Source organism: Anser cygnoides, chromosome 5 (assembly GCF_040182565.1).
Source record: "Anser cygnoides isolate HZ-2024a breed goose chromosome 5, Taihu_goose_T2T_genome, whole genome shotgun sequence".
In the NCBI taxonomy this organism is placed as follows: Eukaryota; Metazoa; Chordata; class Aves; order Anseriformes; family Anatidae; genus Anser; species Anser cygnoides.
In genome coordinates, this window is record NC_089877.1 from 1,659,675 (window position 1) to 1,681,385 (window position 21,711).

Sequence of the window (21,711 nt, forward strand, 5' to 3'; positions counted from 1 at the left end):
ACCTAGAGGGGAAGGAAACCAGCCTAGCTCTCAACATGCCACTGGCACCCAAGGTCAGCTCTCGGTGTGTTGGCACTACCCGACAGACCAGCCTCGGTGTGGTACTGTAAGCGGCAGGTCCTTTTCTGCCCCATACACCCACCTTTAGCTGGCTGTTCCATTCCTTTCCTAGTAGTGTCAGAGTTCTACAGTGGCATTTAGAAATTGTATCCACCTGATCACAGATAATTTCAACTTTTCAAACTCTTAAAATTCTGATCCTGCCTTTCAAAGCACCTACAGCTCATTCCAGCTTGGCCACATTGGCACCCCCTCAATCCAGCACCGAAATTTTCATTAAATAAGACTAATACTGGTCCAAAACAGGAATCATTGAAATGACCCTTAATGCATTTCCCCAGCCTGGCAGCAAACTCTTGCTAGCACCGGTGTAAAACTGGTTCTCCGAACAGACATGGGAACCTCAGAAAGGACCTGAACTGCAGGAGACATGAAATTGCTTTATTGTCTGAGATCTGGGTTTTTAGCAGCCAAGTGCTTAATCACTTCCTGGTAGAAAAAGTTATGCATTTCCTCACTTATCGGTACACAAACATTGCCAGAGCAGAGCTGGAAGCGTTGCTAACAACAAACCCGTAACAACCAAATCTGGCACGCGGGGCCCTCTCCGGAGCCAGGAGTTTCTGGGGCCTGACCCAGCGTGGAAGGGCTTGGGGGGCTGTGTGGGAGCACCCCTCACCCGACACACAGCTCTGCCTGGTGGGCACACACGATGCAGCTGTTTCACACATGCAGATCCAAAAGCACTACAAAGCCCCAGCTGCGGGAACACGCCCTGCCATCCTGCCATAACCTTTTGTTTCATTCAAACTTAATTAAGCCACTTGCCGGTGACAACAGCCGTGTTTTGTGTGAAAGTAGCTGGGTGCCACTCCCAGTGGGAATCTTTACAAAATATCTAGGAAATCAGGTCAGGGCGGGACAGTTCCCTTCTGCCGATTCCTTGCAAAACCATTAGCAAGTGACAGAGGAATAGCATGCTGCTGTTAAGGAACAGATGTAAAGCTACTGTTATCCTGCAAGCAAAAAATCTTATTTAGGCGGTCTGACTATGTTACTTTGGCCAGAGTTCACTGTTTTTCATGACTGATTAATCTGAAAAACCGTGTGTTTGTGGAAGTGTCTGTAGGATAATAAAAATAAAGTGATTTCATTACCAAATCACATGCCAAACGTTTGCCTTTGCTGACGCAATTTGGCCCAATCTGACAGTTTAAAACACTGCTCAAGGAGTCAAATATTTTGGTTTGTTTTCAAAGAATGCTGTCTGCTGTGTCCTGTCATCACCCGAGCTTCCCCATCCCCTCTCTAAAAATCCTCAGAGAAACAAAGAATGTGTAGACAGTGTTTAACAACTGTGGTTTCGCTGCACAGCCAAAGGTGGTTTTCTGATTTTAACCCCCACCTCAAACCAATCTTCCTTACCTCTTATTCACATTACTCCTGTATCTTCCACTACTTTGAAATATCTGTAAAAGTTGCTTGTTAAAATTTCTAAAAATAAATTTACATTGGAGATCCAGTGCTAAACTTTAGGTGCCCTGTCCTAAAATCCAAAAAGCAAAGAAGCACAATTACCAAAATAAGCAGCTTATCTTAGTATACCAAACACCTGAGTGCCACTTCAAGGCAGCAGAATATGTGGCACTTAATATCCCCAACTGCTCAATAGTCCTGGATTCTACTCTCTAAGCACTATACATTTATATCCTGGTAAGGTTTAATACAGAAAAATCAAAATAACTGCCAGGAGACATAAGGCATAAAGGCGAGGAGGTTGCAGCTGAATGTAGTTTTGTGATAAATCACAAACTTTCATTCACTAAACTTCCTATAAATATGGTACTCAACTTCTAGTTTCAAGTTCTATGACCTTCAGAGGAATGCATTTTTATTATGATAAAGGAGTTAGCGATGCTACCTAATAAATCTTATCTAAGTTTGGTGTGTTCATTATGAACCCTGATTATCAGGTTTGGAAATCTCCCCATTTTAAATTATTATTCTGAAGAGACCAGTATGTACAGCAAAAGGGATGTACCATCTGGATCTTTGTTCTTTAAAGAATAAACAGGTTGAAGTTTTCATTATAATAAGGATATTTTTGAGTTGGAGCACAGCTGGCACTCCCTTCTTTCATCTTACAGTTCAACTACGCTTTTTAGAAAAAAAAAATATTTGTTGCAAGGGCCACAATCACAATGTTTGAACACACAACCTCATTGAATTTTGTACCACTATGTACAGCACAGGAGAAACCTGGCTGAAATTGTGAGTTATTTCTGAAGGATTAACAAATGCCCGTGCTTCAGAAAAAAATGTAGGAAGCCACACTACCAGCAGTTTTACACATGCTGGATGATTTGATTAATGAAGAGACAAGTATTTGTTTAGCACTTCAGAATAAGGTGGAGAGAGGGGAGAGGAAGACATCCAGCAGCCAACCTGTTTCATTCACTACCAGGAGCAAGACTACCAATTAGGATGTTTGTAAACTGAGGACTGACAGAAAGCCAACTTCTATTTAATAACAAGGAGAGAATCTGGTATCCACTCCTCATCCTGCTGCTTAGCCTACAGCTATGTAACACAGCAGCACCCAGCACAGCTCGGGCTTACTTTTTGCTTTCCCAACTCTGTGGGAAGGAAAACACCAGATGAAGTAGGTTTTATTAACTCCCAAAGCATTCATTTGACAGTCTTTGGAAATGAGAACAATATGAAAAGGAACAGAAGAGGTTTGGCAGATAAAGACAATCCCATTTTATCATTTGCGGGTGCACCACCATGGTTAGTACAGGGAGACAAGGCTCTGAGCTAGCGCTGAGTCAGGCATGAAACCTCCATCCCCATTTCTGCCCCGAGCTCCTTCTCAGCTGACTCACACCCTGGCCCCCAACTCCCCTCCAGCCACAGGCTCTCCTCTCTTACACCTCCTCACTAAACCAGCACCCCACCAGAGGAGCCCACAGAACCTTCCTGCTGCACAGCAGAGCTGCCAACACCACTGAGGCTGGGAAGGACTGACAGCACATGGCACTACCTGAGAAGAGCCACTGCGGTTTTATGCAAGCCCTGGAACTGTAGTCATAAGTAATTTTTGAGTCATTCTCTTGCAGTAAGTTTCCCAACAACAGTTTTTGGACAGGAACACAATCTATTATAAAACAAGATTTGAAAGACCACATCCAGGAACAAGGGAAACTACTGAAGCCAGCAGGGACTGAGTTCAAGATTGTTCCATCTGCTTTGCAGGAATCTGCGTGCTATCTAAACGCGTATCCACACGTATACTTTTAAATGCACACACATACATATTTATATACACAACACTTAGAAGTTCCTAGCTCAGTTTTATTTACTTGCTTTATGCTAACGTTGCCTACTTAGGCCTTAAAACCAGCAGCTCAAATTGTACCATGCTCTGCCCAGATAGTGCCCAACGTGGGGTCTGCAGCACTCAGGGGCCCAAAGCTGCACACAGGAGCCTGCTGCTACCCCATCCACATTCGCCACCGCCCAAAACTGGGTTCACCCAGAGACAAATGCTAGAACCTATCGAGCCAACTGATAATTAAACAATAGCTCCTTAAACAAGCCTTAGTTCTCCTCAAGTGCAAGCATCTGTTTTGAAAAAACAAAACAAAAAAACAGCATATGTACTTGGAGCAGAGGAAAAAAAAAGACAACACCACATCCACATGCTTTAGAGAATCAAAACCTCCCTTCAGTGCAAGTCTGGGATGTTTTCACATGCAGTGATCTCAGCTCTTCTCAAGCACAAACCTGCAGTCATGGGAGAGCCAGAATTTCAGGTGCACAGCATAAGCCAGGTCCTGCCCTCTGATACATATGCATACATATCTAGAACATCAGCTGAGGGCCTGCTTTATATGCACATGTTCATGTCTGTATCATTTACACAGGTAAACTGCCAGTATACCAAGTGTTTGAAGTAAAGAACCTCCTCCATACAGAGAGGTTCAAAATCAATGTTTAGAGCCCATGTTAAATGTCATATGACTTGAAAAGGCTAGTGAATACACTCTGCAACTAGCTGGATGAACTCTTGCTTCTTACCGTATCACTTCTTACCATATCACGTTGTATACGTTAAAAAATTTAGAGACATTTGAACTTCTAGAACAGTGAACAACATTTTTTTCCAATTGTCTAGCTATGTTCTACTTCACAAAGAAAGAAATAATAATTACAGATTCTGAATGCATTCCTCTGAATTTACTAGTAAAAGATGAAAATGATGGAGAAACTTTACCAGAATAAATTTATGCTCTTTTTCCAGATAGATCTGAAAAAGTACAGAAGGATTTCTAGTTTTGGCTACCTAGCGCAGATTTCTCTTTTCCAGTAATATTGGTGAACTGTGCAAATGCCAAGTCCAGAAACAGCAATTCAGAACAGTATCAATTCCCATTCTACATGTTTGTCATGGAACGAAGTAGATCTATGTATGTTAAATGTTTACCAAACAGGATTCCTACAGCCTCAAAAAAAAAGTTCCTTTTTGCCACAATTTTCAGCATGCTTTTCTGCATTGTTTTGTTTTTGTTTTGGTTTCTTCTACAAAGAAAGAAAGGAAAAATTAAAGTCCACAATAAGTCAACTCTGAAATAGCAGTGGGTTTGAACTTCTTGAAAATTGTTCAACTGTTTTTACTCATCCAGCTTAAAATCATATCATTGTAGAAACTCTGAAAACTGTATTTGGCAGTGTTCTTCAAGAGCAGTTAAGACAACGGGTTCTTGTTATTTAGTTGAAGTGGAACATTCTGTATGTAGGAAACTTGTGTATATTGTTACTCTAATAAGAGTAACCTAAGTGTAGCTGAAGAGTTTACAAGCAAAAAAATCAGGAAGTACAGCATTTTGCTCTTGAATACTGTGCAAAAAGTGACAAGCTACTGGGTAAGGCAGCAGGTTCTTGTTTTCTGATTTAAAACAAACAAAAGACAGCAGACACACACCACAAGGAGTAGTTTACATTCTGATTGTATTCTGATGTCTCCTTCAAAGATGGAGAAGATTGTAAGAAGTCAGACTGCAAAACCATAGCTGAGAAGAACTGTGAGCTGCACAATCAGCTACAGCACTCGTGGCCCAACCTCATATAAAGCCTTCAAGTAATTTTTTAATTTTTAAATGATGACTATTAGCTTGGCTGTTTACAGAACTGCAATTGCAAAGAGCTTATTTTGTGATGCTGCTTTAACAATAAAGATTTTTACTCCAGCTGATCACTTCAACCAGATCCCAGCAACTCCACTGGTGAGGTGAGCACTGGGCCCAGCTGCCAGGATTTTATCTGCTAAATTCTTGTTTGCCTGCTCCTCTACTAAAAATGGTAGCTGGCATAAAATGCAAGAAAAAAAACAAACTGAAAATCCCCAGCTGCACCAAAGGAAAATCGTTCTGTGCATACTGTAGCCTAATGTCTTTGCACTGCTTTTTCGGTTGGGTCTACCAGCATTTCTGAGAATTCCTTATCTGCAAGTGGAGCTGTCAGTGGACATCACATCAATGTTCAGGGAGTCTGCTGCCTTCTTGCAACGTGTCTCCTCTCATTCATGTTGCATACATAGGCTTTCACAGTAGACTGTGATTCACGTGCGAGGAATGTTTGCTAGATATCCCCACAGAGCCCACAGACTGTGGTTACTGCTTTCATTTGCAGCAATCTGAAGATTCGTGTTTCTCTCATTAAATCAGTGATGACACATTGAAGTGCAGGTCCAGGCACAGACCACATTCACAACGAACATCTAGGTATTTCACAGAACATCTATATGCGTACTGTTCATACACAGACATTCTATATTCATCTGCAATTTGATCATACGTACAGCATAGATACGTCCATTAATTTCTGCAAATATTTACACCATGCCACTAAAAATAAATCTTTACTCTCAAAGAGCAGAAATACCATACTTTCAACACTGCTGGACGTGTTGATTAGCCTCTTACCTGACAACCTTGTAAAGCTTTATACAGGCTATATTTTATGCACCATGACTTCCATGAGTCTTCTCACTATATATAGAAATTAATCACTTGGCTGAAGGACTTTGCAGAATCAGGCCCTGGCTTTGTGATGTCACACTTGATTGAGCAGGGTTTCATTTTATACTTCACATGGATCTTAAAACTGCTTTGTGTTGCAAATACTTCCTCAAGCTAACAATGGAAATTTGGACTTGGGACTGTATATGCAGGTGAGGTGTATGTGGATTATCTCCTATGATTTGTTAAACATCATACACATTCTCATTCCTCCCCTTTCCTGTCTGTTTTTATCACACAGATGCTCAATGACATGTTAAAGCCTTTTCAAAAGATCAGAAAGGGAGGGAGGAAGCACAGATCAAAAAGGGAAGTGATGGGAAAAAGAAAAGGAAAAAAACAGAGGCAGTCAGGAAAGCAGTGCAAACAGATGTAATGGCATACTTTGTTTTCTAAAGAAACATGCTGTACAGATATTACATTATAAAAAGTTAATAATAGATTATTAAAAATGAAATATATAAAAACAGAGGCCTCTATATGTACAGAAAATAACATGGTATGCTTCTCCCTGATGCTTTTGGGTAGTCTCAATTCAATGACTCAAACAAGAGAAATCTTCATCACTGTCTACTGATTCCATAAAATAATACACTTTAGTGATAGTTCAAACTAAAAAGTCTGGTTGGTGTCTAGGTACCCCCCAGGGTGCCCTTCCTTTCTCTTCTACTGCAATACAGTCAAGTAACTTCTTAAAACCAGACCTTCTTGGAGCAACTTTTAGCTATCATTTCATAGTAAATAAGTGAACTGCTCTCAGACAAAGCTATTAAGAATGATCAGTCACAGAATAGATGGAGTAAGATGGCATGAGCTAAAGCATTTTGTTCCATTTTAACAAGAGTTATACCAACTTTCAGTGGTCCCCTATCAAAATACAGTATTTTCACGCTCTGCTGAAGAGAAGATCATTTCCTGTCCTTTTCACCACCAAGCAGACCACCTCTTTCAGTAACTACCAAGTACCAATCATCCACACTGTGTTTGCTAAAAAGCATTTACATGCAAGCGTTTAAATCCTTAAATAACGCAGGATTTTCTTTTCCTGTTATTTAGCAACTAGAACCAATGCTAGGTGACAAAGACAGATCTCCCAAAACTCCATGAAGCAGCTTCCAAAGAACAGTTTAGTGCTGTTGAAACACATTTGATCAGCTCTGGTGTCTTACAGCATGCACCAAGCAGCAAATGGGGGAGCCTGCTGACTATGTCGTGACTGACACCTTGCAAAACTCTGTTTAAATGACGCAAGTAGTTCTTGTGAGCCTGAAATGAATGTACGCTACTGACTTACGAGCTTACATCTCATGGCTGATCGACGCTGATGTCTAAAGAGGCACAGAAAACTTGTCTGCTGTGACTGAGGTAGACTGTAAAACAGGGTGCTTTTAGGACTACTCTGACATGCTGTACGTTTCCAGACTAAAAATATCTGCAAGCCTGACAAAATTGTTTGGTATCGGTCACAGTTTCAACAAGTATATTAAGGGGAAACTTTGCTTTTGTAGATAACCGAGTTTAAAAGGTTCTAAATTATGAAATCCAGAAATGACCTTTTCCACTTACCTTAGTGTTCATACAAGATTTTCCACGTTTGTACTCTTTGTGACTTGCTCTTTTATCAAGCTTGTTCCACAAAGCTTTGGCCTTCCATGTGGTTACTCTTGACTTCAGTTTGGTGTAAAAGTTTCTATTGTCCAAAGGATCTAATTCAAGTTGGCGAGTGAGAATATTGAAAGCCTGAATGGTACCTTTGCATGTTGATGCTTGCACAAAGTTTTCAAATATCTGTCCAGCTTGACTGTATTTTTCATCATCGTTTTCCCCCATGTTCTGGAAGAAGTGTTGAAAACGATTAAGCTGGAACTCTCGTAGGGTACAGGTAACCAACACTAGCAGGTACTTCCAAGCATGTTATGCCTAGAAAATACAAACATAGGTCATGTTAAAGCAGGTTCTATGAAAAATTAAGCCCGTAAATTGCATATCCAATGCGAATAAAACACAGCACATGACTGTTGGACAACAAGGTACAAAAGGTTAGCAAGGGTATTTAAGATGTGCTACAAATAAACCTACTTGCACTGTCATGACAAGTACTTCATGAAGACTGTTACAAAACTCCTACACACAAGTCTATTTCAAAATCAACCTGCTTCACCTGAAGTCTGAGAATTACCTTAATTTTTATTCAGTGATAAATGCTAGCTAATGGATTAAGAAAAAACAAATGGTCAGATGCTTTTCCTAATCAGAATTTAAGCCACAGCAAGTACATCTCTAGCAACATTTTGGTCTTTAGAATCCTTAGAAATCTGAAGCCAAAAGTCAATGCTATTTTAGGGAATTTTCTCCTGTTGTACAAGCTAGTGGCAAGAGCACAGCTTAGCCAGAGCAATTCAGAACTGGCCCAATCACTTACCACAAGCAAATGCACACAACAGGCTAAGCAGAAACATTATCACAAGGTACACCAGAACTGATGAAACAGTATACAAGTAAACGCAGAGAACTCCCCTTTTTCTAATTCTTGCCAAAATGAGAAATGGTTTGGTGCTGTACTTTATGGAAAGGAATTTTATCTCCACACACTAAAACCCAAGTTATGTGTTTGGAGTCTTACCCTGTCATGTGCTAATGATATAAAGTAATGATGTCTGGCCCACTAAGTTCCACTGGCTTTTCCGAGTAATATGATCACTGTCAAACTGTGCCTCATAGTCCAGATAAATACCCTTACACTCTGTAAAAGCAAAGCTATTCTAAATTAACATAAGTTTGCAAGAACTGAAATACTTTCATTGGGGTACTCCCTCATCCTTCCTTAACCTTGCTCTCAAGTCTCTAATGGGGAGTGTCTTAAAGTCAGCCACAGTCCAAAGAAAATATCCAAGTGGATTTCACATTTTCCAAGAGAATTATTACAGGTTATGTATAAACTTGTTCTCAGAAGAGGGTCTACCTGAATTCAAGTCCTGAGATTTAAGTCATATATTCTTTTTCTTGCTATTAAAGAATTATCTACCAGCCCAAGCAACCAAAAACTAAATCAATGCTTGCCTAACCTCCCACATAATTAGTTATTTTGCTTGGAACATCATCTGTTGGCTGATAGTTTTAGAACAAATAGTTAGAAGTGCCTTTGAAGTTACACTTTTTAACACTGTTCACAAACTACTCATTCTCTGCTCGCATTTCCTTCAAAGAAGAAAAGAGAAAATATAACCAGTATATTTAAGTAACGCAGAGACCTACCGTGTCCATCTTACAATCCTCTAATACAGAAAAATACTATGCAACATATTAAAGAGATTCCATGGGGAGATATAAGGAAGCATTTGGAACACTCACATTCCCTGGCTATGCTCAAAATAAATAACCTTTGTGTGCACATCAGTCTGCTGTTGGTTTGTGGGTAAAACAAATTGGCAATGTTAAGAGTTTGTACATTTTCTTAGAACAAATGTCATGATTAAATATGTAGTGCCAAGAATAAGTCAGGAAATTTTTGTTTTCCCCTCTGAATACTTCATTTATAGTATGCTCCGTGCCCTTTTCTGAAGAGTTTCATGAAGTAAAAGTACAAAAAAGTACAAACATTTTGTATGCCCCAACTTCCAGAAGGTTTAATTTTTCAAGAAACTGAGTGCATTGACTCGAGAGGAGTTGAAGATGTCCAGCACCTCTCCAGGTTCAAGGCCTTGATTAATGAGCACAATCCTCCAACAACTGCATGCTGGCAGGAGGCAGCCTGGCCACCAGGACACATGGGCAAGGGGGTCCGGGTGTGACACTCACCAGTGCTTGGGAAGGCAGAGATACATAGTGGCTTTTGGGTATATAGGTACCCCAGGATTTTAGAACAATTAAAAAAAAAGATAAAACACTTATTTTATGTAATTTCCATATCTGCTGGAGAGATTTTTAACAAAAAGCCAAAGCATTTTTCTTTTCACTTCAAATAGTTACAAAGAGCTTCTTCCTGACTGTCGAAGTGTCAGTGAAATGCTGCACTATGGACAGTTCAGCCAAGCGTGTGGCAGCCAGATTAGGTTTTCTTCGTGGCTTTAAACTTGCATCGTTATTGCCTCAGCACTACAAGACTTTGACCTAACAGCCATAAAACAATACTTCCTCCCCACTGTTTTCAATAGCTCACCACAAGATTGTTACCATGCTCATGTAACACAAATATCTTTAAAACTTCAGCATAATTGATAAGAGTTCAATCACAAACTCTCAAATTTAATTTCTTTTCTGCACACAGAAAGGAGACTTACAGCCTCAGCTGTTTCCACCCAGCAAGGAAAGGGCCAGGGGGAGCAGGAAGAGAAAAAGCTAAAAAGTAGAGCCATATCTGAAGCAACCTAAAAGGAAAAACAGCAAGTGCCAGGGCTGGTGAAGAGGAGAGAGCCAGCAGGAGCGACTGTGGGCAAAGTGAAGGGCAGGGAAACATTTCTAGCTCGATGCAAGCTAGTGGAAGCATGTGGTGCATAAGCACACAAATGCACACAGCAGGCCTGGGCTTCCCCTGCCTTTCCTCTGGGGGAAGAGAGCAGCCAAGAGACCTTCCCCAGGCTTAAAACTTTCCTCCTTCAACACTGCAAAGCCATGACTGAGGCTGCTTTTGATGGGCATGAAATTTTCTCCACGTGAATTTCCAAAAGGCTCCCATCTTGTCCATACTGAGAAGCAGCAACTCAGCAGACATTTGCTCACCAGCTGAGCATTTCTCCTTGCTGCGTCACAGGTCATGTTCTCCAAAAAAGCCTGTTTGTGGTCAGAATGGCCAGATGACACAGGAGACTCTGGTTACTGGAGTTTCTGGTTTGCTGGAAATACCACTTTTTTTTTTTTTTTTCCGCATTAAGACTGTGTTGACAGAATGACAGAGGAAAATGGTGCTGTAAGGATATGCAACTCATGGAAAAGTATATGCTTTCTTCTGAGGAGTCAGCAGTCTTTCACTGCAGTATTGTGCATAACTCACTAAAAATAATGCAATGAGGACCAGAAGTTGAATGGAGTAATTAACTACGGTAAGTTTTGTGTTCCGTAATCAACTCAAACACTTAAAGTGTAATACATAAGCTGTTTACCTGTAGTGGGAAAAAAGCCAAAGAAAGAAACAAACAGAAGTGTTTGAGGAAAATACAGGAGTTCTTAAGAGGACCATCATTCACCCTTTTTCCTCCCTCACCATACAGATCATTCATGTGATGAAATACAGGTCTGAAAATCTCATCAAGGTGAGTATTGAGGCTGAAACCACAACTTACGCTTGTCAAAGTGTCTGTTGAACTTCTGGAAACACAAACCAAAAATATAGTGAAGTTAATCTGAAATTTTACTCAAGTACTGCAATAAAAAATTAGACCACAGAAAAGAAGAGAATTAGAGAGCAGGAAAAAGAACTGTTTGTCTAGATTATTAAGTCAGAACTGAAGCATCCACATGCTTTGGTAGTTTTGGGTTAGATTCACAGCTAACAATAGGTCCCATGCATGATGCATTAAGTGCATATGAGAATTTGGCTTTCTACAGAGCTTCCCATGCTATTAGGAAGCTCTGGAAGGCTCCCAGACACGAGCTGCAGACACTGAGAAGCAGAAGGGTTGCATTTTTATGATAAGTTATCCCTTTCTGCCTCCAGTCAGGGAGGAAACAGGAACATGACATGAGAGAACTTGACAATTGCTGTTCATCCCTGGTGGTTACCCAAGGAGAAAGTTTAAAAAATTGGAGAAAGGACAGAAAGAAAGTGGAAATTAAAACAATGGTGCATGTACAGACATAAATGTATGAAAGCAAATGCCTGCAGTCTTGGCTAATGCTTCCTTTTTGTGGAACAAGCTCTGTTGCTACAGATAATTTTGAGAGTAGCAAACAAAATGTTAGGATAATTTCATGAATTATCACTCCCTAAATTGATGTACAGAGCTAGTTCACACCTGCACATGAAACCCTTCAGCATAATACAGCAAACAAAGTTGACATACAGGAGTCATTAAATGAAAACGACTAACTTTCGACAATAATACCATGGTGAAGCACTTGTCAACAGTGTTTTGAGGCAGTATGCTCTCAAGCTTTGTTTTTTTTTGGAGGCTTAGTTGTCCCATTGGAGAGATAAAGACCACTAATTTTAATTCAAACTTGCAGCACATTCAAGTCCTTCTTTAGTCTCCTAGTGCTCTTTGTCTAATGCTTGAGAACAAGTTCCTCAGGGAGATTGGAAAGGAATTAAATTCCTAGCATTTCAATACTACTAATCCTAATTCTGTTTTCAATACAGCCCTAATTCTGCTATGTTTACTGAGAGCAAATTCTTTTAAGACTAGTTTGGCATGCAGGCTACAATATGTTTACTGTTTGCTTAAGGTTAAAAACATCAACAGGAATGAAAGAGTGGATTCTGCAGCATCTGTAGTAATTGTTTACTTTGGCGCTTCTTCATCATCAGTGAAAACTGCAGGATTTCTGCTCTCTTCCCTAATACAAATGTCTAAAAATCTCAGCATCATTACAGTAAGTGACATTTGCACGTGAAACTGACTGCGTTATGGACCATGTAGGCTTTTCCACTTAGTTTCTACTCACACTAGACACTTTGCTTTCATGGTGGCCATTTTAAATACAAATATTTCTATCTGGAGGAAACACAGCTTTTTGGTGGTTTGGTTTCTTCGCATGTTTTCCTGGAATTGACATTATGTGATTCTGGTAACAACTGAACCTCCCTTGTTTTGCTTATAAAACCAGTTAAAACACAAAAAGTACATTTGCCTAAAATACTCATTTTTTATTGGTGACAAAGAGAAAACACATTTCTTGAGATACACAACCCTCACAGAAACATCAATGAACAGAAATCGCTTCTGAACATAGCCTCATGAACAGCCTTTCTATATAAACAGCTAAATTCTTTTTCTGTATTTTTATAAGGAGCTGACTTCCACAGAACTCCTGCAAAATAACTTCTCAAGCCAAGTATGGAATTCAAAACAGTTCCTACCGAGACTCTGTGCCTGTGAACTTACAAGGTTACCGTACACGCTATCAGCTTGTTTTGCCGAAGTCATATGAGACGTTTCAAACAGCCTTCCAAACGTGTGCTGCTGTGCTGATTTAACCTGCTACATCTGGAATCAACCCAGAATATAAAACAGAGCTGGAAGCACTTGCACAAGCACACTAACACTTCGCTGTGAATATTTTTGATGCATACACAGGAAGAATAAAACTAGATGATCTACCAGTAGGATTTGATCTGCCACACAGATTAAGTCACACTGCACACATTTTAAAGTTGAAGACTTTAAAAATACTCCAGTTTATTTCTTGATGTTACTGGTCTGAAGTTTCCAGTTTTACAGTGCAAATATGCTAAATCATTGACAGAAAAATGAGATCAATCCCTTGAGCCTGCAGCTTGCACATGCCTCCATTCATGCAAACATACAGCATTGGCATGGACAAGGCACAGGATGCTGCCCAAGGCCTGCACATGTAATCCCAGAGACGGAAGCTCAAACATCTGCACCTGCTGGTGGGGCCAAAGCCACCCTGCATTTGCTCTCATACAGCCACTCTTGCAATGCAGAATTCTGACAAAATTAAACAGAAAACTTGCAACAGTGTGGGTTGCACCATTCTGCTGCCTGCATGAGAAGTCCTGTCCTAGGAGCATCACTGAAACCCCCTGGGCACTCATTTTGCAGAACACAGGCACAAGTATTTCAAATGAACAACAATGCATATTTTTTCAGGTATCTGTATGCAGCACGTACTCAAACTACTGATCAGAAATACAGATATATGTAAAACTCACTCCTCAAAAAATAATTTCATTTTTTTTTCCTAGCAATGGTGTTATACTACCTATACCACCAGAAACTGCAACTCTAAACTTTTAAGTTAAATGGTTTTGAGGGAAAAAGATTCTCTAGCCCAATTATTATTCTTTGGTGTTAGCACAATGAAGATAGTATATTTATTTTACACAGATTCTGACTTAAATATATTTAAGTGCTGCTTATACCTTTATTATCTGGTTTTAATTCATGTTTTACTCAAAATACAGAACAAAACTATGCAATGTTTAAAGTTACTGTAATGGTAAAAACTTACAAATGTTTTATGATCAATTCTGTTTCCTTGATATTACTGTTTCATATGGTAAACACCTGCAAAACATCCAAGTTGCTGTCCTTCAGCATCTGTTTTATAAACCTTTTTAACTAGACAAAGAGGCATGTTGAAGCACAACGAAAACTCAGCATGTGTGGACGGATCATCTTAAGGCTATTTCAGGCATGCCGCCCATATACAAATACTGAGATCTGAACCAAACAGTAACCTAAGGAGGTTAAAGAATCCTAAAGAATAGACTAAGGAGGCTTAAAGAATCTAAATTTTCTCAAGTAGGAAAGATGTGTGTCCCTGCTGCAAGCTGCGTGGTAACAGTCATTAGCACAAACCTGCTAAAACAAGGGCTGGCTTCTTCCATGGATCTCCAGAAACACCAAGCTTTTATAACCGTCTTACTGGGACCATCAGAAATTACAACAGAGCCTAAAACATGATGATGGGAACACTGTTGCTGCTCTCTGGGCACCATTATGGGGTAGGGGTTAAGGTGAGGTCCCCACCGTACAAGCTAGTAGGTGCTCTTTGCTGGAGCAATTTGTTATTTTGATTCGCCCAGAGCTTGTTCGTCTGATACAGGTTCACAGGCTATGCCCTGAGGTAGGAAAGCAGAAACTCGCATCTCACAGCATTTTGGGAAGGATTTAAAAACAAACAAACAAACAAAGCAGAACAAAAAACCCCTTGAGCCTGGGTGCATTAAACCTTGGATGTATTTATCTAGCAAGAGCATCCCCATGCATGTGTTTATACACAAGTGGAGTGCATTCAGATATACTCAAGCTTTTTACACATCGTTACAGCTGAAATCAGCTAAACCTTAGCCTCACAGTCATCCGGGCTTGCCACATACCCTAAAGCTTTCAGGCAGGTGGGTGGACTGGAGAAAAATGTGAACAAGTACACAGTGATGATATTTATCATGAGCAATAATTTATTGCTGATTCCTTATGATGAGTCATTTCCCGTTAAACTACATGTGTGCAAGAAAGAACTTCAATGGCTAGTAAACCAGGACCATACACGCAGGTCACTTCATGTATGCATGAGCTGCACTCAAACATGCAACTTCAGTCATTGACTTAGTTTCTTTGCCTAAAAATTATGCTTTCCTAAACAGAGTTAATAAGCAGGATGGACAGATAATATTTCATGAAACAAAAGTACCAATTACAGGACAGATTGATTTTGCAAGAATTGTTCATTGATCAAAATCAGGTAAAAATCTAATCCTCAGGATCTGGTTCTGTTTTCTTCATACCATCCCCTTTATACCTTGTTATTTTCATATGCACCAGTCTCCTCTGTAAGGCACAGTGAAGATTACCAGAATTTTAACAGTCACAGAGAACCATAACATTTGGATGAATATACATTTCAGAGAATTTAGTTGGCCAAGATTAATGCACACCTAAGGGTCACACATTGCTTCGTGAGTTTTCTAGATAGACAGTTAAACACAGAAGTATTCAGCTTGATGGGTTTTCGTTGTTGCTGTTTTGTTTGCTTGTTTTTAAGACAGCAGCTTACAGTGAGTATTTAAAAACTGTTATTTCTAACGGGGTGGTAAAAGGTCTATTAAAGGGTCCCAAGTTTCCATATGGTAAATATCTTCACAGAAAACTTTAGGTGATTAAGCCACATTCATTAGGGGGTTAATGTTATACATAAACAAGATACTAAAACCTCACTCTTGTTTAGACTGGTTACAAGAAAGAACATCTTTCAGCGCTGCTGTAGTAGATTAGAAACACAATATAAACAACAGTAGAAAGTTTATGCTGATGTTTTTCCTAGGTCGGCATCACAAGAAAGAAAGAAGTATGCCATAAGGAATTTAACATCAGCCAGCAAGTAAGCACACCTCTCAAGAAAAAGCGCCTGTTACTCAAGTTAAATGATGTTATGAGAGAACTGCCAGTGAAAACAGTTAAGTGGACAAACTTTAAGCTCTTTGCAAATCCTGCCTTGTTTTTCCCGTGATGACACAATTTCAAGCTCACACACTAGAACAGCTGAGGTATAACAACTTAGCACAGAACAGGCAGCGGGTTGGATGGTTAATCAGCACAAGATTTTCCACTTTAAGTAGGATGCTAGGACAGGGGTCTGACAGCTTCAGACAGCGAGTAAGTTTACCGTTCAGCTACTGTAGTCACGTTCAGCAGGGAGGCGGCACAGCCAAGCGTGCTGAGCAGGGGTGCAGGGGATGCAGAGGGAGCTCCCATGCCACTCAGTGCTGCACAGCCGCTGCACCGCACTCCCACTCGCAGCCCCGCATCCTCCTCTCTGCTCCTCACCTCCAAGCCACAGGGAAAACTCTGATAGCACAACTGTGTCTGAGAAGCATGAAAAAAATGCATACCCACCAGCTGACAGAGCCAGGTCAGCGAAATCCCTGGTGTAGATGCAGCTATACCAACAAAACTGAGCCACATTTAGCAGCAGTGGTTCCTCTAATAGAGCTTTCCGTTTGTACGCAAGGAGACGTAATTACAGAGGTAAATACACCACGAAAAAAAAAAACAAATGCATGGACCAGGAAGAAGCAGACTCTTAGTCAGCAGTCATGGAAATCATCTCACTTTGAGAACAGGGATAATCCAGAAGGACGGGGCAGTGAGATGGGCTGTGAGCTCACACAGCAGTGCCCGAGGTGGTGCTGCCACATGTCCAGCACTTCTCCCAAGCAGAGAGCATGGGGCGAAGGGGCCACCGGCCTCCACAACTTACCTGCTTGCTCCTGTAGGAGCCCCACGTGCCCAGACACAGCTGTCCCCTTCCTGGGGCCACTCTCAGCCCAGGGGACTACAGGGTAGACAAAGGCAATCAGCACTGCTGCTCAGACTGAATTGCCCAAAGACATTCTCTGGAGAGACCAGAAAGTGCCTTGCAGTGAGGGAGCAGAGAGCAGGGGATATCACAGTGAGACTGTCTTTTGTTTCCTCTTGGGATTTCTGTGAGAAAGGAAATAACCGTTTTTTTTTTCTGTTTTTTTTTTTTTTTTTAAACCGAAACCATGAAGTGATAGCTATGCTGAAGCAAACTGCCCAGGGTTTGTCTGGGGGAAAAGAGGGAGGAAAAAGAAAGGCACCAACAGAATACCTTCAAAAAACTCTCAGGAGTACATTGCAGAGTGTGGATCTCTGGTTCATGCGTCTTCTCTCCAGTACATTTCCCTCTCATTACTGGGGCTGCGGCAATTACCCAGGAGCTGAACAGGGGGGAAGAAACAGTGCAAGAGCTGCAAGACACCAAGGGCTGCAGGCCTCAGTAATTCATCTGGCAGAGCTGCCCTCATCTGTAGACATCAGACTTTCAGATCAGTAACCAGAATTAATCCACTGAAAACATAGATGGTACTGCACTGCCAATCATCAAAGAAATAAAACATTCTGAGCAATATTTTCATATGTATATATACACTCACTTTTAGGAACCACGTTCAGCTGTTATCATTTGTAAATGCAAGCTAGCACACACTACTTCCTATGGCTTATAAGGGTATTAAGATGATCATGTTGCTCTGAAATCTATGGGAACTGCAATTAAGCTAGAGAAATAAAAAAATAACAACAGCAAACTAGTTTTGAGTTGCAGCTGATAGGCTCCTTGGCTAGAATACTGTCAGGTCACCACCAAATACCAGCCACTGATCAACACTGGAAACTGTGAAGAAGCACCCAGAGAAGTCAGCCAGAGGGTGGTGGAAAACCAGAAAATTTAGGTTGGACACCAAACTATGCTCTAGGGGACATTTACATGAGAAGACAAAAAAAGAAAATTTACTTGGATCACTTAATGAATGTTTTCTTTTTCTGGTCCTTGTAAGCTGGACCCACAGTTACCAGAATAGATCAGAAAAGACATTTTCTTCCAAAAATATTGCTTCTACTTTGAGAAGCAATATTTTTGGAAGAAAATATAAAGTACAATTTCTACCATCTCCCAAAAACTGAAGAAAAACAAAGTACAAACAAACTGACAAAAAAAAAAATCAGATCCCAAGAGTTAAAAAAAACATCATCCATTTCTGCTGCAGAACAACCTTCTCAAACCAACAAAATACATCTCAAAACATTATTTGGGAGGAAATCCATCAGGAAATAAAATAACAGTGGTAATAAAATGTTAGAATCAATCCCTTCAAAAAAGCTTTGAGGACAGAATATAATTAAGCAATATCAGAAGAGATGACGAATATATCATTGTTTTCACAAGGTAAGCTGAGAAACGGTCAGTTAGAATTAAATTAGGATTCATCTTCTCCAGTGCAGAAAAGTATAACTAGAACATGTGAAACACCAAAAGAGCATTTAATAGTAATTGTTCATCATATACATTGTAAAGACCTGTTCCAAAGGTCTGAGGTTTAAACTTTGTCCTATGAACAGTAGTGAAGATCAACAACAGTGGATGCATCTTCTTAGGCTTAAATATGTAGAAGATGACTAATGAAAAGTCTGACGATAACATTTGTTATTACAGTTCTTTCATAGATAGCTCAAACTACTTTAATATTGCCCAACTTTTAGCGACTAATCAAGAAAAGAGAGAACAGACTGTCAGATAAAAGAGGCAGAGAAACAATTTTGGATATAACATACAAAGGAAATACGGTGAAGTTCTTAACTTTACAACTATGATTAAAAAAACACACACAAACATATTCAGTACTGAGACTGCAACATTCATTGGCTTGAACTTGTATCTGGTTACACATCAGCATAGATTTCTCCCTCTCTTCTGCATACAGGTAAGCAGTATGGCTTTTATTTCACTGAAATGCACAAACAGATCTTTATCTAACCTCAAGGTATCATGCTTTAGTTCACTGGGAATAGACCTAGCTAATGCCCTGATACAGCGGGTGCCTTACTATTGTGGTTGAGTATTAACACAACCAGTGCCCCAAGAGCAATACTGCACAACCCAGCATGGATTTCGTTGCAGCATCTTTCAAAAGGACATCACTACACAGGGCTCCGAGTGCTCATAAACCCAGGAGAACAGCACAGACAGCCTTCACTTGTGCTGCACTTTCTTAGCTTTTTAATTACAGACTGCAGTGATCGGTGTTTGGCATCTCACTCTGCCACTGCCATACCAAGCCTGCCTTCTGGACTCAGGATTGGCACACAGGTGGCTGATGATGAAGAGGTGCAGACAGAACAGGGTGGATCCACGTTTGGAGCAGCCCCAATTCTATTGTCCCTCCCTTCACAGCACAGCGATGGATGCTGGTGAGGATGGGCAGCTGAAGGACCCCATTTAACACTACTCACTTCACTACTCTGCTGCAAAGAAAACCCACGCTAACAGAAAAACCCCTAAAGATCATTTACCACTTTGTGAAGCATTGATGGACTGGGGGGGGATGATATATACAAATAACAAGAGAACTTTAGAGGTACTGTCAGACACTTTTTGCTTTCCAGCTTAGACTTTAAAAAAAAAAACACCACAGATACACAAAATGTTTTGTTTCAAACAGTTGCTTGGATTACTAAAGGCAATGAGCAAGTGATAAACAGCATGAAGTGAAGATGCCCTCTGAAGTAAAAGCTGAACCATGACGAAATGTAAAATTGCAGCATTTCCCCTTTCAGTTTTGAACTGAAGTTAAAAACAGGTTTTTCAGTATACACTGCACCCAAAGGCACGTGATCACAATTCTGGTTCAGGTATTGTGCACTTACTGCATGGGGAGGGGGGGAGCACACGCAGTTGGCACACCAGGACCAAAAGGTATAATTTGCACAGTATGAGCTCACTCCCCTCAAAAAAGAGAGTAAGCATACAAGCTAAACCTCAAATTAAACCATCTGTAAGGAAGAAGTATAGGACAAGTTTAAAATGAGCTTATATCAGCTCTGAAAGCAGTATGTTCAAGGAACGGTGCTTCCTTTTGCATGTAAGTCACACTACAGCGGAATACTATCTGAACAAAAACTCTCAAACCAGTAGCCAAAGGAGAAAAATAAAATTTGAAAAGCACAGTAGTATGAAAAAAGCTTATATAGGAGTCAAGAGACTTCCATAATGCATTTCTACATCAGAAGCCCTTGCAAAAAGCAGCCAGGAAGTGACTGCAACAGTCACAAATCCATTTCTTTAAGGTATAGCATGTGAGTTTTCACCCATGCCCTCCTTCCTGCCCAGCACAGATCGGCATCAACTCCATTAAGTTCAAATGCTCCAGCTCCCCTGTGCACAGATTAACACAGCAAAGGCTTTGAACATCAGTGCCTCCTTGGTGGTGTTTCTGGCAGCTAGGAGGATGAGAGGGTTTTCAGACCTCATGTTTCTATCAAAGCTAGACTGAGCTCAAATTCTTCACTGATGCTATCAACTTCAGGGAGTTCCTTTCAGACGAGGTCTATCAGACATACTGCCGTCTGCATCAAGAGAAAACTGGCTCCTTTCTAGCCAGATTAACCTGCTACCTTAAACTGCCACATTTAAAACTACATACATGCACACTCAAGGATATTTTACAGTGCTTGTGCTTGCGAGTGCACATCCCAGGGCTCCTGCTGCCACTAATGATGTGAAGCCTTTCAGGAAAACTTGTTTGTCGTATTTCGCACGATGTTGTATATGTGCTCCGTGACCCAAAGTCCTCCCACCGCATCACCTATAGTTGGGGCTCTCTCGTCTCTGCCCGTTGCTGACCACCAGTCCCGGCTGTGACCTGCGCACTGCTTCTGTGGGAGCAGCACAAGCACTCCAAGAAAAAATTCAAAACAACCAAGTGCTTGCTTATCAGATGCCCTAAGGCAGCAAGTCAGTCTTGTCCAGAACAGTTTATTCCTAGTTTTCTGTGATGGAAATAGAGAACTTTTCAGTTATTTGTACCAGTGGGAAAAATAAGCTTAAGATGCTATACATTTGCATTAAGTAAGGAGACTAAAGGAAACTATAAAGAAGTTACAGATGCTAAGTTACTTCAGTGGCCACTACAATCTCTCCTGTTGTTGCCCGTAGAATGTGCACATGAAACGCTGCTTTGAATACATAAAGCTGGTCTAAGAGAATATTGTGGGGAAAAAAGTGCAGAAGGCACTTCATTGGCTTCCTAACATCCAGTGTATCAAATAATTGTGAATCAACTTCTATAGAACATATTTCTCCGAGGCATCTTGGCAGTGTACAGCAAGGCACAGACAACTCACCTTGGTATTTTCAGATCAGATTGTATTCCACACAGGTCAGTACATAAAACAGGCAAAAAGCACCCTTTCTTCCTAAAATCAGAAGTTTTGTGCAGGCCCCTGGCAGCCCAACTTCCAGCAGCTGGGGCAGCTGCGCTTATTTGATTACCCCTTTACCTTAGGGCAGACCTGTACGGGCAGGGCTGCTCCAGAGCTGCCATGTCTCACAGCACTCTGGCAAAGGTCTATTAATTAGAGGTCTTAACCAG

The 21,711-nt window shown here is 40.7% G+C and overlaps 1 protein-coding gene across 3 annotated transcripts in view; it reads right to left on the minus strand.

The window, feature by feature from the left end:
* Positions 1 to 21,711, minus strand: part of MICAL2 (microtubule associated monooxygenase, calponin and LIM domain containing 2) — a 161,188-nt gene that overhangs the window by 92,283 nt on the left and 47,194 nt on the right. For all 3 annotated transcript variants that reach the window (XM_048070101.2, XM_048070085.2, XM_066998101.1), the window contains one exon: positions 7,707 to 8,060. In XM_048070101.2, coding sequence (XP_047926058.1) covers positions 7,707 to 7,970 — 264 coding nt within the window. In that variant the 5' untranslated portion in view covers positions 7,971 to 8,060. The remainder of the gene's footprint in view (positions 1 to 7,706; positions 8,061 to 21,711) is intronic.